Source organism: Oryzias latipes, chromosome 22 (assembly GCF_053564925.1).
Source record: "Oryzias latipes strain Hd-rR chromosome 22, Olatipes_Hd-rR_3.1".
Taxonomy (NCBI): Eukaryota; Metazoa; Chordata; class Actinopteri; order Beloniformes; family Adrianichthyidae; genus Oryzias; species Oryzias latipes.
In genome coordinates, this window is record NC_136258.1 from 28,743,733 (window position 1) to 28,760,821 (window position 17,089).

At 44.0% G+C, this 17,089-nt stretch overlaps 2 protein-coding genes and 2 gene segments (V, D, J or C); all 4 read right to left on the reverse strand.

Moving 5' to 3' along the window:
• Positions 1-213: 213 nt before the first annotated feature.
• Positions 214-12,125, reverse strand: LOC101167769 (T-cell receptor beta chain C region). 2 transcript variants are annotated; one of them, XM_078941180.1, is made up of 7 exons: positions 12,043-12,125; positions 11,656-11,950; positions 1,638-1,704; positions 716-1,037; positions 601-630; positions 422-528; positions 214-346 (listed from the first exon to the last, which is right to left on the reverse strand). In XM_078941180.1, exons 1-7 carry the CDS (start codon positions 12,089-12,091, stop codon positions 317-319), a joined length of 900 nt encoding a protein of 299 aa, XP_078797306.1. In that variant the 5' UTR covers positions 12,092-12,125; the 3' UTR covers positions 214-316. The 2 variants fall into 2 exon arrangements, with proteins under 2 accessions (XP_078797306.1, XP_078797305.1); XM_078941179.1 differs by lacking the exons at positions 1,638-1,704; positions 11,656-11,950; positions 12,043-12,125 and adding an exon at positions 1,819-2,221 and having other exon boundaries at positions 716-1,051.
• On the reverse strand, positions 8,400-9,202 carry LOC144989133 (immunoglobulin lambda variable 5-45-like). The segment is given in 2 exon segments: positions 8,400-8,939; positions 9,026-9,202. Coding segments are annotated over 2 exon segments (507 nt in total).
• Positions 12,126-13,194: 1,069 nt separating the features above from the next.
• LOC144989131 (uncharacterized) lies at positions 13,195-15,517 on the reverse strand. Its single transcript, XM_078941181.1, has 3 exons — positions 15,376-15,517; positions 14,955-15,308; positions 13,195-13,650 (listed from the first exon to the last, which is right to left on the reverse strand). The coding sequence occupies exons 1-3, from the start codon at positions 15,425-15,427 to the stop codon at positions 13,262-13,264; spliced, it is 795 nt and encodes a 264-aa protein (XP_078797307.1). The 5' UTR covers positions 15,428-15,517; the 3' UTR covers positions 13,195-13,261.
• A 19-nt stretch (positions 15,518-15,536) lies between these two features.
• Positions 15,537-16,281, reverse strand: LOC101154840 (immunoglobulin kappa variable 1D-33-like). The segment is given in 2 exon segments: positions 15,537-16,032; positions 16,109-16,281. Coding segments are annotated over 2 exon segments (468 nt in total).
• Positions 16,282-17,089: the final 808 nt, after the last annotated feature.

Genomic DNA, 17,089 nt, shown 5'->3' on the forward strand with positions numbered 1-17,089 from the left:
TGAGGATTACTTGAAAATGTAAAAACTAAGTACAGATAAAAAGTTTCTGTTGCAAATATTTGGTGTTCTCTGAAGACTCGTGAACATTTTCCTTTCACTGTAATTCTGAGCAGCAAAAACGACTTCTCTGAACGGATGCAGCTAAAAATATCTGAGGTTATTTCTGGAAAAAGTGACGAAGAGGAGGAGATGAAAGTTGGAAACTGACAAACGTTCTTTTTATCATTTTTATTGAAAATGTATTATCAGAAACATGAAAAACTCTGATCTTCAGACTTGATTTACAGCAGAATGCCGCTCCTCTTCGGCCCGTCCCTCACCTTTTCCTCTTCTTTTCTGCCAAACTCTGGAAAAGTCACAGAATAAGACAATTTTACAAACTCGTCAAGAGTTTTTGTTTGTTCCATCTGGTTCAACAGACCTGAAGCTTCCAGGCCACAAACCAGATGAAGGCTCCATAGATGCAGCTCTTCACGATGAAGATGATGTAGGAGAGCTTGGCGCTCTGAGTGATCCTCAGGTATTTGTCTGCAGACAGAAAGCATCAGATGAAACGGCAGCAGAAAGCAGGTCTGAAGAGTCCAAATGAAGATCCTGTACCTCTGCTCAGCTCCGTTCCTGATGGGCTTTCTGTCAGGAGGAAACAAAAACGCTGTCAGATGTTTTCTGTCCCCCAGAAGATCAGTTTAGACGTTTGTGCTGCAGAGAAACTCACTCTTAGCTTCACCAGTGATGCTGTCATTATGATATGTGGTTGTTGTTCCATTGAAGAAGCTGACACTGCAGACGAACTTGATGTCTGAGGTCCACTCCTCAGAGGAAACGGTCAGCCGGCTGGTGATTCTGTAGGATGTGCCGTACCTCGTGGCGGCGCTGTCCGTCGCCACACCTTTGCTGACAGTTTCCTCATTAATCATCCAGGAGACGCTGACATGGTCCGGATAGAAACCAGACGCCACACAGACCAGGGTCTTTTTGCCGCTACTGCACTCCTTCTCAGAAGGTGAAAGAACCTTGACTCTAGTTGGAGCTGTGACGTTTATACCTGATTCTGAAAGACGAGAGGAGAGAACAGAGAGTCAAAGCAGGAACAGTTGAAGCTCCAGTTTGGCTTTGAAAACCCGCCGTCACTCTTCATGTTTCACCGGATCTCACCAAGAACCGTCAGCCTGGTTCCTTCTCCAAAATAGGCCTGATAGCTGCCTGAGCACACCGCCAAGTCACGCTTACAAAAACCCACCGGCTTTGAGGCGACCGTCAGCTGTTTGCCGCCTGACTTCTGACTCCGGATGAGACCAACCTGGTTCTCCTGAGGTTTTAACTGAATATACGCCCAGGACTTTGGTTCTCTGAGACTTAAAGGCAGCATAACAGCAACAAAGTTTTTTTTTTTTTTTTTTTTTTTTTTTTATTCATGTGCGATCAACTCTTTTCACTGTTAGACGTTTTTTCACTTTCATTAATTGTTCTGTAGGTCAGGCCCACAAACAACAGCAAACTATCTGCAAAATCCTGACACATAAACATCTGGAGCGTCTGCTTTCCTTTACATTTCTGTAAACTTTACAAAAAAATTAGACTCTAGAAAGCTTTCCTGATGTAATGAAATGAAGATATGTTCTGGCAAATGTCTCTATTTTTTTTTTCTTACCTAAAACCGTCAGTTTGGTTCCTCTGCCAAAGTAAGCGGGATCGTAGTTGTTCACGCTGAAAAACGGCTGCAGGAAAAGCTGCAGATTTTCTCACCAGATCAACTACCTTTTCCCTTTCTGAAGACGGTTTTTTCTCATCTGTCAGTTTTCCAGCCCAAAGTCTTACCTAAAACTGTCAGTTTGGTTCCAGAGCCGAAGAAAGCTTCTGACTGGAAGCTCACAGTGAAACCTTCACGGCAACAGCTGAACGGAACTATAGAACTCTGAAACTGAGTCAAGTTTACATCTTTCTGTCTTCCTGCTGCTTCTCCATCTCTGAAACGCAAACATTTTCCTCCTAAAGATGTGGAAGCATCCCATCCTTCCAGCCCAGAAGAGGGTTTCTTACCTAAAACCGTCAGTTTGGTTCCTCTACCAAAGACGGCCTCGGCTGCACCAGAGGCACAGCGCACCGGAGCCCTGCTCAAACCAGCTTTCCTTCTGTTTGTGGCTTTTCTTGAAGACATTTGATCTAAAACGGCTGGTTTCAGTTTCCTAACAGGATCCCTGACAAACGGCTTTAGCCGGCGACTCACCGAGAACTGTCAGCTTAGTTCCTCCACCGAAGTAAGCCTCTGCTGTACTGAGGCACAGTGGAGGTGAGCGGTGCTCAAACCGCTCTTTAGCTTTTGAGGGTTTCACCGACATAAACAGGATTTTCTTAGAATTTAAAGGGAAAGCTGCCGATCCAAAGCCAGTTTTAGAACCTGGAGCTTAAGTAAAGCATCAGGCTTTCTGTTATGGAATCCCATTTAGACCTAATATGTTTGACATAAAAACGTATTTTTAGCACAAATGGAACCTCATGTTCTGCAAGAAGATCCATCTGATGGAACTTGGAGGATTTTACTCACCGAGGACCGTCAGTTTGGTCCCCTGACCGAAGTAAGCTTCGTTCTGACACGGTGACTGAGCTTCAGGACAAAAAGTTGGGAGCTGAACTCCAGAACCAAACATTTGCTGTACTGAACGACAAACGGGATTCTCACCCAAAACTGTCAACTTTGTTCCACCGCCGAAGAAAGCTTCAACCCCAGAGTCACAGCGGTTCTGATCGGTCCTGAAATCTCATCTCACTTCATCTCAGGCTACTTTCTAATGACTTATCTTTCTTTACCGTCAAGCCTTTTTTAAGGGTCCTGCAGCAGATTGAGGCCTGGGCACGAGAAACTCTAAATCATCACTAGGATGACCTCGGAGAAACCTATGTTGAACTTTGAACTCTTTATTGGAGTGGCATGATCATCTTTGTAAAGTTAGTCTTCAGTTTTAAATTCTTCTTTCATGTATTTTTCTTTAAAGAATCTCTCCTGTACCACGTTTGTTATCAGTATGGAGTCATTTTAACCGTTACTCACCCAGAACCGTCAGTTTGGTTCCCGGGCCGAAGTGAGCTTCAGCATTGGCACAGCGCTTCAGCCCCAGAGACTTAAATCAGCCTGACATGCTGCAGCGTTTCTCGAGGTTTTTTTTGGACGGGTTCTTTTTCAGGATAAAACCTTCACTTTTCTAGACCTGAGTTTTTGTCTGGAAAAAGGTTTACTCACCTAAAACCGTCAGTTTCGTTCCGGGGCCGAAATAAGCTTCATAATTGACACAGCGCTGCAGCTCGGTGTCAAAAAGTCTTCATCAGACTTCAACTGTAAACGCTGATGAATTCTGCAGCTCTCAATGCGCGGCTCATGCTAACTTTTCTACTTTTCTAGAGTTTCCAGGACCCTTGACTCACCCAAAACGGTCAGTTTGGTTCCTTTTCCAAAGTAGGCTTCGTTAGCATTGTCACAGTGCAACATCTCTGAGCAGCTAACAGGTTTTCTACCAAACCGACTTTTCTGTCCAAACTGAGGCTCAAAGCAAAAGTTCTTCCATCAAATCTCAACTTCTAGAGAAATATTTACCCAGAACTGTCAACTTGGTCCCTGGGCCAAAGTGAGCGGGTTGAGTGTTGGTCACAGTGCTCCGAGTTCAGGTCAAAAACACAGATTGAACTATTTCTCCTCCTTTGAGCTCCAGCAGGTCCTCAGTTTGAGAGGGAAGCTGCAGGAACTGGGAGCAGAGAGCTCCGACTTACCCAGAACGGTGAGTTTGGTTCCTTTTCCAAAGAAAGCTTCACTTCCAGTGTCACACTGGATGTGTCCTGCAGCAAAAAGTCCCCAATCTGTCCCCAATCCTGCTGCTCAGACTCCCTCTGGAGCTCCAGAGGATGAGGAGGGTTTGGATGTGGAGGAAGATCTTCATCATTTCCACCTTTCTTTGCTTTCTCTGGAGGTTTTAGAGCAAACATCGGAGTGATCTTCATGTCCCCCAAAAGTCTTTTTTTGTCAAAGCTTCTGCATATAAAGTCACTTTATGGTGGGCAGGTGTCCCAGCATGCTGCTGCCCCCCCAGGATCCAGAATTCTGCCCCCTCCCAGAGTCCCAGGCTGCAGGGAAGCGTCTGGAAGGCGTGAGGAGGTTTTTGTACGGCGCCTCTATGGGGTTGTTTCACCGTGGCCCCCTGTCCCCACGGTGAAAATGCATCATACAAAAACTTCACGTCTCTCTGGGGCCCCCCCTCCGTGCTTCCCCCACCCTGCACCTCCATATCTTAGCCGCCATCAGCGCGAGTCTGCGGGAGCAGCTGCGCAGTCGGAGGGGGCTGCTGCTATTTCTGTGACAGAGGAGAGGAGAAGGTGATGTTTGACATCTCTGCTGCTCTCAGATCAGCAGCCAATCAGCTGTCAGACGGTCACATGACCCACAAAGAATTAAATGTCTGTATTCACAGAAAGATGCTGGAGCTCTCTGTTAACGGTGTTTTAGTTTTTCTTTGGAGCTTAGTGTCCTCATGTTTAACTAAAACCAGAGTGATCGTGCTTTTAGTTCAAATCTGTATTAGTTGAAGTTGAACAAATCAGGTTGAAATGACATAAAAATATTGAAGAACATCTGGATTTAAAGGACTTTCTCTGAGGACCCCAAGCTCTTTCAGGCTTTCAGTTTGTCCCATCATCCCCTCATCATGTTCACCGAACCGGGAAAGACGTTTTGGATTTTGACCTGACTTTCTTCCAGCATCTTTTCCTGGAGATTATCCAATTTCTTTCATTTAAGTCCAGATTCTTTATTTTCCCTTCAGTGAATCCTGAAAGATACCAGGATGATGAACTTCTGACCACAGTCCAGTCTTTTCTCTTTCCTTCTGTCTACTCTAATCTAACGTAAACTAAAACCAACTTTAATTAGAAGTTAAGAACTGGATTAAGACAACTATGTAAAAAAAAAAAGGTAATTTAAACAATAGTGGGGGTTTAGGCAAGGCAAGGCAAGGCAAGGCAAGGCAAGTTTATTTGTATAGCACAATTCGTACACAAAGTAATTCAAGGTGCTTCACAAAACAGAAAAATGCATTAAAATCACAATACATCATTGAAATAATCAACGTAAAATTTACTTTAAAAGAAAAGAAAAAATTTGAAAAATGATTTAAAAATAAAGGAAGGAAAGGAAAGAAAGGTGCAGATAGGACCTTTCAGTCATATACACGGCTAAACAGAAATGTTTTAAGTCTAGATTTGAACATGAACACAGAAGAGGCGTGTCTTACGACTTCAGGGAGGCTGTTCCAGATTTTAGCTGCAGAATATTGAAACGCTGATTCCCCTTGTTTAGTTCTGACTCTGGGAATCAACAGGAGGCCGGTCCCTGAGGTCCTCAGAGTACGAGATGGTTCATATGGCACTAACATGTCAGAGATGTACTTTGGTGCTCGGCCATGGAGAGACTTGTACACAAGCAGAGCTGCTTTGAAGTCTATTCTTTGAGGTACAGGGAGCCAGTGCAGAGACCTGAGCACAGGACTAATGTGATCATACTTCCTGGTTTTGGTCAGGACTCGAGCAGCAGCATTCTGGATGTACTGAAGCTGTTTTACAGCTGGTTTGGAGAGGCCGGTGAGCAGGCCGTGACAGTAGTCTAACCTGCTGGAGACAAATGCATGGATAAGTATCTCCAGGTCTCGCTTTGACACTATGTTTTTGATTTTGGCAATGTTTTTCAGGTGGTAAAATGCCGCTGATGTTACTGACTTGATATGGCTGTTAAAGTTCAGGTCAGAGTCCATGATTACCCCTAGATTTCTGACTTGATTTGAGGGTTTAAGAGACAGAGAATGAAGGTAGCTGCTGACAATTTCTCTTTGTTTCTGTGGGCCAAAAATAATAACTTCGGTCTTGTTTGAGTTTAGCTGGAGAAAGTTGTTCTGCATCCACGCACTGATCTGTTGGAGGCAGTGGCTGAGTGAATCCACCGGCCCATATTCACCTGTTGTCAGTGACACATAGATCTGAGTATCATCTGCATAGTTGTGATAAGATATGTTATTACTGCGTATTAACTGCCCTAGTGGCAGCATGTAGAGGTTGAACAGAAGGGGTCCCAGGATCGATCCCTGGGGCACACCACAAGTCAAGGCCATGTAGTCTGAGACACAACTCCCAATTTCAACAAAATATTTCCTGTCTTCCAGATAAGACTTGAGCCAACTTAGGGCAGATCCAGAGATGCCAACCCAGTCTTGGAGTCTGTGCAAAAGGATCCCATGATCAACAGTATCAAAGGCAGCGCTCAGGTCTAGCAGGATTAAGACAGAGACTTTTCCATCATCAGTGTTCAGGCGGATGTCATTGGTTACCTTGATAAGAGCAGTTTCTGTGCTATGATGGGGTCTAAAACCTGACTGGAAAACATCAAATGAATTGTTTAATAAGAGAAAATCAGTGAGCTGTTGGTAGACAACTTTTTCAAGGACTTTTCCTAAAAATGGCAGATTAGAGATAGGTCTGTAATTATTCAGTACAGTGGGATCAAGACCGCTCTTCTTCAAGAGAGGTTTAATGACTGCAGTTTTTAAGGCCTCTGGAAATATTCCAGATTGAAGAGACATGTTAACTATTTGAGTAATTGATGGCAACACACTGTTCAGGACAGACTTTAGAAATCTAGTGGGTAACACATCAAGGCAGCATGTAGACGAGCTCAGACGGGTGATGGTCTCTTGGACAGTTTACATAAGCTCCTCCCACTCAATTGATTAAAGTTGTATTTCTATACTTTTATGTAATCATCCAAGTTGTTTAAACAAACTTAATGTAAATGTTTTTGATTTAAATGTACCAAATGTTCAATTCACTATCGTTTTAAACTTTTAAATGAAATGAGCTTTAAGAGAGAACAGCTGTATTCCCGCACATGTCCAGTAGAGGTCAGTGTGCATCAACTCCTCAAAGCTGACGAGTGTCCACCTCTTCAGGTTAGAAAGGTCAGCCCAGTCCCAACCTGCAGGTCTGAGCTCAGAGACGTTTGGTTTCTGCGGGGCAGCGATGAAACATGAAGCTCAGAGAAGAAGCTCGTTAGCAGCTGCAGGTTAATCTGAGCAGATCAGCTTTGTGGGCTTTCAAACACCAACTGTGGCTAACAGCTCCGGCTTTCCCACCACTCTTTATATCAAAATAGACTTGATGTGTTAGTATTTTTGACGACTGAAATACTTCCTTCTGGAAATCACTCACATATAAAGTAATTTAAAAGGTATATTTTTGATTAAATACTAAAAAAGCAGAAAAGGAGCATTTGTTTCTACCAAAAAAAAAGAAAAGCGCTTTAAGGGTTCAATTTAATTTAATAAATTAGGGTTTAATTTTGATTTTCAAACGCGTTTTGAAAAGGACGTCATCCGTTTGTCATTACAAAATCCGAGTCCCTGATTGGTGAAAGTTCAGCCGGTTTAACTTTTGACGTGTGTTCAATAGCTGCTTGTTTTGTTCATAGAGCCTAAAGGCGAGCTTGAAAACCTGCTTAGCGACACGTGAACATGAGAGTTTTGAACGCAGAAGCCCAAAATGCACATTTACGTGCGGTCAGATTTTTTTAAATAAAAGTGGTTGTTCAAACTGGCGTTTCTGAGCCTTGTGTGAAAGTAGCAAAACCCTAAAAAATGTTGCTTTGCTAATATCACAGATTTTTACATTTTTTCTTTTATGTCCCATGGCAGGAATCAGATTCTAGAAAAGCTGAAACGATGAATCACAAATTAGAATTTTTGTCTTCTAGACATCAAAAGCTGAAAACATTAATGACACAACAAAAAAGTACACTTTTGTTTATATCTTGAATTGAAACAATAATGGTAAACAATGAAGCATGAAGTTAATGCAGGCTAGAAATAAAGTTATTCTGTCACATCCCAAAATACAGCAGATTTAAAGCTAATGATCAATAACCTGCAACGAAACATATAGATGTTGTTTTCTGAAATGGTTCTGGTCAGAAAAAAACTTAATATTTGATGTGAAAGGTATTTCTGGAGTAATTCCCTCAGTTTTGAACTGAATGGTCCAACTACCCTGAAGGTCGGGATCCTGTGATCACATGACCTGGATGACTAAGAATCTTATTGACTTTGTATGAGAACTGGACTCTGTGACTCCTCCCCCCTGGTGTTCCAAACAGGAAGTGGCTCCAAGAAGCCAAAATCCCACAGACTTCTATGGAGAAATAACCAGCTGTTACTCAGTCTTTCTATTGGTCAGAAGAAACATTTGCCAAAAAAACGTTGACGCAGACCGACTCGGACCAATCTCTGCTTACTTACGCCGTCTGGCTCCAACATGGTGGCGTCTGTATTCTGCCACAAAAGCGACTGAATTGACTTGATTTGGTTGGAGCTGGAAGGAAACCATTTTCAATGGATGACTTCACGCTCAGTCCAGGTCTCGGATACAGTCAGCGGTCTTCTCCCATGTCCGCTCTGACAGCATACAGGTGTTAAGTGACTGAAACAAAACCTAAACCGAATTTGAATTCTGAGCTTCACTTTAGGATGTTTGATAAGAACCATCTCGTCCTTCAGACTTTAGAATAAACTGCAGCTGCTTCCTGCATGCGCTGCACGTATTTGTAAGGCTGCACGGTCCGGGTGCAGCACTGTGACTGGCGGCGCAGAAGTAGGTGCTGCTGTCGTTCACCAACAGTCCGCTGAGGTGAAGGGTGAAGTTGTTCTGGTTGGTATCGATGGAGGAGTGGAAGCGCCCCGCTGTGTCCTGGTACTCCTTGATGAGGAACTCCAGCTGAGCTCCGTGGCGGTTCTGTCGGTACCAAAGCATGGTGTGGCTGCCCATGCTGAGCCCGCCTCCCATGCTGCACTGCAGAGTCAGCGGGGCTCCTGCCTGGGACAGCAGGTCTTCAGACTGCAGCACTTTGACGGCGGCACCTGCAGGACGTGAAGGACCGTGGTTAAAGATCAGCATCCCTACGAAAATAAATAAATAAAAATATAAATGAAGAGGAAGAATCCACCTGAGAGGAAGAGCAGGAACAGACAGAGACCTGTGAGGAGCATGTTAGCTGATGAACTGACGGAAGACGAGTGACTCCGTTCAACAAGGCGATGAAGGTCACATGACAGCATGACAGCCGGCCTCAGCTGCCTTTAAAGACCTCAAGATTTTCACTAATATTCACATGGCTCCATTTGATCGGTCCCAAATCTTGAATTCAAAAAGGATAAATAAACTTTACTTGATTCCAAGAATTATCTTTTTTGTTTTTGTTTTCAAAATAACATTTCCAAGGAAATGGACAGGAAAGGAAATGCTGAAAGGTGAAAAACAGAGTTAAAATGCATATAAATATTCATTTACTGTTTCCCCTGTTGTTTTGTCAGTTTGCCTTATCTTTGTCTTATATTGAGATGGTTTTGAATGGTTTTGAAAGTAATAGATCAATAAAATGGAAACAAACAGAAAAAAGGATAGTAATAATACTAATGTGACACCTTGGAAGGCTGGTCATGTGATGTAATCAATGGTATAAATGACTCCATACATGGCCTGTTTTAACCTGGACATTATTTATTATAGCAAATGAAGCAGTCTCTGTCGTGAGTTTGATCCAGTCCTTGTGTTCAGCTTCTGGAGACTTACAAGCCACCACAAAGCCTTTGTGCATGTCCTGGGTCTTCCCCGGGGCCTCCGCCCAGTGGGACATGCCCGGAACACCTCTCCAGGGAGGTGTCAAGGAGGCATACGGAACAGATTCCCGATGGTAGTCCGATCACGTTTTCCATGTTAGAAATCACTTCAAAGCAAAAAAGAACCCATAAGGGACATTCCCAGAACGCATGAAGATATGTACCAATGTCGTTTCCACATTTCCAACAGCAATTCCCTGCAAACTGGCCCATATTTGAAAGTAATACAGATGCACAATTTTGCATTGGATAAGCTTACTATTGGTATCTCTAAAGAAATATTGGCACCATTTCTTCAGAGATGACTGTTTTCAGATCTCTTCTCATGTACTTCTCAAGTACTCATTCCCAGATACTACACCAAGCCATTGGTTCAGATATGTGGACGAGTTAAGATCAAAATCCAGGAAGTGGAGGCCTTCACAGATTATATCAATGCTGTCGACAAGAACAGGAAGTTCACCCAAGAAGTCGCAAAGGAGAACATCCTAGCCTTCCTAGACTGTGCAGTAATCATTGGAGATGACTGACAGCTCCTGGTGGAAGTGTAAAGGAAGCCTGCTCACACGGATCAGTACCTGTTATTTGATATAAACCACCCATTACAGCACAAACTAGGTGTTATCAGGGCTTTACAGCATAGAGCCTAAGAGCTCTGATGTAACGCTTTATATTAGGATGCTTCAATAATTTATAAGACATTAATTAGCATTTGTAGATGTCTTACAAATGCCTTATACATGTTAATAAGTTGCTTCTAATTGATGAGTTTAGTGATAGCCGTTTCTTTCCTAATTGTTGATCGCTTTGCCCCCTATGTCTAAAGTGAGACCAGTGTGTTCATCTTCACACGGCTTATAATAAATCCCTTGCAACCAATTGATGAACTGATCATTTTTTTGCAAATGAATGTTTGAAACGTTTGGCAAATTTGGTGCAGCCTGCTTTATAAGTGGTAGGGGTGTGGCCTTCCAACAAGCTCAATCGTGATTGGTGAGAGTAGTTGCCAATAGAAACGTTGACTCAGAACGATTGAACCAATCACTGGTTACTGACGACGTCTGGCTCCAACATGGCGCCGTCCGTACCATGAAAAAAGGGTGACCGATAGATTTCATTTGGTTGGGGTAAACCATTTTCAACGGGTGACGTCACTCGGAACAGTTTGTCACTTGTTCACAACAAGCGCATTTCGTGTGAAAATTTAAAAATCTTTAAACGATTATTATAATATTTTTTTAAAATCTGGATATTTTCTGAAATATGGCTTCCTTCTCCCAGAACATAACTTCCTCCACAGAAAAACGCCAATATTTCTTAAAGACTAAAACGTCAGTCAGTGATGTTCGTTTCCTCCGTCTGCCAGCCCCCCGTGTCACAGATGGGACCCCGAAGGAGGAGTTTTAGTCATGAGCTCTCATCAAACCACATCAGCGTGTGCTGGCGGCGCAGAAATACACAGCCGAGTCTGACTCTTTGGCGCTCCGGAGGATCAGACTTCCTCTCCGGACCTCTTCTCTGGTCATCTCAAACTGGGACTTAAACTCGTTCTCCAGAATAGGTTCTGAGCCCGTGTACCCGTATCCCATCAGGTTCATCCCACCGCTCTGGGTTTGCTGGTACCACAGCATCACATTGAGATTACTGTCGTCGTGGCGACATTTCATCTCCACTCTCTCCTTGCTCTGCGCTATTACTGGAAGAGTTGGGTCAAATGTGACGGCGTCTGCTTCATCTGTGAGGAAAAAAGGAAAATATGGATTAATCATTGTTTAGGGAACACATGGACTCCTGGAAAAAGCATCATCTGGATATTTCTGAACATACATAGAAGCAAGAGAAAAAATGTGATGATGGCCGAGAACATCCTGCAGGTTAGTTCTGCTGCTGAGCTGCACAAACTCTGACTTGGAGGAGGAGGTTTTAGTGAGGGAGTGGCATCAAACCACATCGGCGTGTGCTGGCGGCGCAGAAATACACAGCCGAGTGTTTTTGACTCGCCTCCCGCACAGTCAGGACTCCCTCCACTGTGCCTTTCCTGGTCAGCGTGAACTCCTGCTCCAGCTGCCCCTCGTAGTTCTGAATCGTTTCGTATCCGTACCCAATGAGGGTCATGGCGGCGTCCTCTGAGCGCTGGTACCACAGCATGACGACGAGGGAGCTGTCATCGTGCCTGCAGTTGATGTGGACCTCGCTCTTCTCCTTCACGATCAGAGGAGAGGACTGGTGGAAGGTGACGGCCCCAGCCTGGCCTGTGCAGAGAAGAACCAGTAGATTATGAGGCACTGGTGCATTTTCATGGATTATTATTGATTTCAATGCAGAATGAGTTCTGAGATCTCACAGCAAAACCAGGCGCAGAGAAACCCAAATGTTTGCACGGGTGAAGACATGATCCAGCTCTGATGTGAGGACAGGAGCTCTCAGGCTGAAAAAGGGGCTGTTTCAAAGATCAGGAGGTGTGCTTTGTCTCCACCTGCTGGAGAAATGTGGTCACAGCAGGTTGTGTTCGGGATGGTAAACTCGATTCCTTTCACTGACTCGAGTTGAAATGAATCGCTTACTGAAGCATATTGTAATGATGGGCGGAAATCAACAGTGAGTTTCTATTGAGTTTTTTTCCTTTTATCCTTTTATTAGCAAGTTGGACACTAATGTATATTAAAAAAGCAGTGATAGAACAGAGTAAATATATTTTCTTTCGTTTGATTGTTAACTTTGCCAGACATTACGTAAAGAGTGAATTTAGAGAAGGAGCAGCTACTCCATGTGAACTGCTGGACTACTGAGTCAGGAGGGAGGCGGAGCTACAAACTACTGATTCATTTAATGCTACATTTCTGCTCGGAGGGAGGTAGAGCTATGAGATACTGAGTCATCAGTTCATGCTATTATTCTGCTCAGAGGGAGGCGGAGCTACGAGCTACAGAGTGATTTTTTTTTTTTTTACGTCGATGATTTGGATATTTTTCTACAAGTGCAGTTACTTTGCTAACCGTAACAGGAAGGAGCCGGTTATCGCAGTGTTTCCCCAACCCCGGTCCTCAGGGAAAACTGTCCTGCATGTTTTCCACGTTGTCCTGCTTCTGCACACCTGATTTAGCTCATCGTCAGGCTCTGCAGGAACGCAGGACACTGTGTGCTCAGGACCAGGGTTGGGAAACACTGGGTTAATGAGTCAGTGGGGACGATGATTCGGGATTCACGATACCGTAAAGTGACTCTCGAGTAATAAATTATTCGATTTGGTATTGTGCATCACTAGCTTGGGCAGCAGTTTTTTTTTCTTCTTCTGCCTTTGGAAACATCGTCGTTAAAGTTCTGCTGTTTCATTGCTGCTTCAAAACAAAAAAAACACTCGTAGCTTCACGTTTGGACGTACAATTATGCCCAAGAAATGATCTGCTACAAAATGTAGTTTTTATTATTAAAATGGAAAAGTGTCGTTGCTTCAACAACGTGAAGAACGTGTGAATGAAAGAACCGTCTTTCAGGAACTTATTCCATCTCTTTATTCCATTTTTCTGTCTTTGCAGACACGGTTGGGTGGAAAAACAGACATTTTATCGTCGTTGGTGCAGCTGCATCTTTGATGTTTCAGCACACCAGCTTTTTGTAAAGCTGTCAGGGAGAATGGAACCACCGTGTCTACGAGCCGCACAGAAGTACTCCGCCGTGTCAGACGCGTTCACGTTGGAGATTCTCAGCTGGGCTTTGCTCCTTGCATCGCCTGTGAACTTGAAACGTCCCCTGAAGCCCCTCTCCACGTTTGGGTTCTCATAAGACAGCAGTCCGATCAGCTCCATGGCCGGCTGGTCTCCTGCAGCTGCTTTGAACTGGTACCAGAGCATGTGGGGATAGTCGTCGTCTCCATGGTAACAGCGCAGAATCACCTCCTGTCCAGCGAGCGTGAAAAAGATCTCAGGTGTTTGCTGGATCACGAGTGCCGGCACTTCAAAAGGGCAGAAAACACCTGAAGGTTAAAAAGCGTCGGACAAACGAGGAGGAACAAAGACCTGACGCCTCTTACCTGCAACAGCACACAGAAAAATACACAACACGGACACAATCGTCATGTCTGACTGATGACAAGTGAGGCTGCTCACTGAGTCCTCTTGGAAACACGAACCAATGTAGGCGGAGCTTATCACTATTTGAACGGATGTGTTTTTTTACATCCTGAATCTGAGCACAAATCCACCAAACATCAGGAAGAGGAACATGAACATGTCTGAATAAACAGACATGTTGGCATCACCAACGCTCTGCCCTCCTTCTAAAGAGTGCAGCCTTCCAGAAACTTCCAGACGTTTGCAGGAATTTGAACACATCACAGTGAAATCTTCCACGAGGATCTAGCATGCACTCATACCTCTGGTGTGAGGAAGACCACCCTGAGCTAAAGCTTCACCAAAAAAAACATCTGAAGTTTTCAAGCTGTGGTGAGGTGGGGGACTCTTTGTCTTGGACCTGAAACCAGCTGAACAGTTTTTTTGTCTTCTACCTCTGTGGAATTCTTCTATCAAGAAAGCTTTAACTTTCTTTGGGACAAACGCCTCTTAATTGTTTTCATCATGTTTTAGTCGGAGCCACACCAAACCTGTTGATCTTTTGTCTTTGGTCCAATTCTCAAGTGTGATTGCTTAGCGATCCACCTGGTGGATGAGGGGTGAACCACCAGGTGGACCACCATTTCCACGGCGTCCCGTGAGCTCACACCAGCGCTCCCCTTCCCCACCTGTGCAACCCAAAAACCCTCAGAACCAATACTGGTCATGTGACTCAGGCTTTTGACAGTACAGGGAACCCAGAAACCCGTCATGTAATCCGTCAGCATACAGGTGTGGTGGTCTGCACTGGAATAATCTAGATTGAATGGGATTGTTTGAATAAAACTCTTTTTGTTTTTTTGTTGTAGTGCTCTTTGGTCTGTGCAACATTCATAACAATATTTTGCCATTGAAAAACTTATGGCTAAATAAGAAATAATACATAATAAAAGTGCAACTAAAGAAAAGAAATTATAAATAAAATTGTCTTCAGATAAAAAAAAGTCTATTTAAACCAGGATTCACAAAAAGGGTTAAAATTGGAAAAGTATTAAACATGTTTAACCATTTTTATGAATTTACTGTCATAAATTAAATGTATTTAATCTGTGAGTTTGTCCGAAGACCTGCAGATATTCACTATTCTACATGGGGGGGGGTTAAAGTTCTGCACGTTGTCATTGGTTTCCTGTTGGGTTCTTATCACCTCTGAGGGTTTTTGTACGAGACCGTCTCCCGTCTTTGGTACTGTGCATACTTGCTGCTCCGAAGTATTCGCCAGTGCACTCGCGGTGAGTGGCGTTCCCAATCTCCAGGTGAACAGTGTTTTCTCCATTTCCCTTTACAGTCACGCGATTTTCAAATTGAGGCTCGTATTTGGGATTATTGTAATACATGTATGCCATCAGCGTCAGGGCGGAGTCTCCCGGTGAGCGCCGGTACCACAGGATGGTGTCGTAGTTGGGGATCTTGTGAGACAGAGTCAGCGTGACTTCACTGTTGGCTTTGACCAGGACATCGGTTGGAGTCTGGGACACTTTGTCTGGAGATGGTCGACCTCCTGTGAAGAGATGGACAATTTTTTTAGACTATCTGCAATAAAAACAAAACTGGGGTTGAGGTGTTACCTTTGATCCAGCACACAGTGAGGAAGAGGATGGGAAGACGAGACGGCTGCATGCTGAAGGTCAGAAACCAACTGGAGCCTCTGCTTAGGAGGAGAGACAGGAAGTGAACTTTTTTTTATCTCAAAAGTAGGCGGAGTCACACTTTTGGTTTGGTCTAATGAATTCAAGGTGAGAAATGTGGTTTATTTCGGAATGTACATCCAAATTGAGGCGTTTTGATGTCGAATCTTTGTCACTAAAGTGGGTTTTCGTTTGTCGCATCTCCTGCTTCTCGGCTGAGCAGAGACGGTTGGAGGTTTTTGTGAGGAGCAGCTGGATGTTTGATGAACTGTGGTTTACTAGCTGCACAGAAATATGTGGCCGTGTGTTCAGGCGCCCTGAGGTTCTTGATGAAGAGCGAAGCATTTTTGTCTTTGTCTCCGCCGAGTTCTCCTGCTAAGCTGAAGTCTCCTCTGAAAGCCTCTTCCACGGCGTCGGCGCCAAACTGCACGTATCCGTAGCCGACCAGCTTCATGGCGGCGCCTCCGGGCGCCTGCTGGTACCACAGCATCACTCTGAAGTCAGACTGCTGGTGGCTGCAGACCAGCTGGACAGCTTCACCCTCCTCTTTCAGGAAAGCAGGAGGAGACTGATGGATCTGAATCGCCATGGCAACTCCTGATGGGAGCAGAAGGACAAAATGACCTGAGTGTGGAGCCTGAAGTAACAAATTTGTATCTGAAGCCTTTGGTACCTGTGAGGAAGAGAGAAAAATGACCTACAGTCATCATCATCGTCATGACGATCTGACAGGATGAGGAGGAAGCTGCAGGTTGGTTTTCTGACTGTAGAGGGATTTCAGGAGGAAACTGACTCTGACAGGAAGAAGGAGGAGCTGCTCATTTATTCAGAATGGTTGATTTTTGTAATTTGATAAAACTTTTGTTTTTCAGGACCTCGGGGTTTCTGGACATAAAAACATGTAAAAAACAAACAAACAAATATTTTGTGGTATAATTTGAAGCCTTATTGTTCCAAAATTGAAAATCTTTTGCATTATCTGGATTCTAAAACGTGTCAATAATTTATTTTTAATGATTTGACGTTTTTTTTTTTAAGTTTCTATGAAGCAGCCTGAGATCAACTGGGTTATAGATGGATGTCTTAAAGACCCACTCTGATGAAAATGGTGTATTTGGCATTTTTCTGATGATGCACATTCATAAAGAAAATGAAGCCTGAATATTTCTTACAAACAAACATACATACAAATTGTTGTGAGTTGGGACCAGACAAAAAAATCCTGTTTGAATAAGGTTGTAGTTGACATAGAAAGACGCTGCTCCTCTTGATTGTGATGCGTCCACCTGCAGACAAATCCAAATCCAAATCGTCTGAGCTGGAATCTGGATCAGAACTGTTCAGCTGGAAAGCTCACTTTTGTCGCACCGCTAGTGTGAGGTTGGCGGTGTGAGTCAGGGGGGGGGGGGGGGTGGTGGTGGAGGGGGGCTCTTTTGGGACTTTCAGGCGTCCATTAATGATGAGGTCATCAGTTTTCCTCACGGGACTGAAGCACTCACTCAGGTTTCTGATGCCATACCTCCTTTGATTTTTTTTGGGTGATTGTGGCACTCGGGTTGTGCAGCTCCTGTTTTATGTTTGTGTTGAGACCGTAGCGTCCAGCCGGGCTTCAAACGGTCGGTGGTCATTAGTAAGAAAGCGCTGAACACTGTTG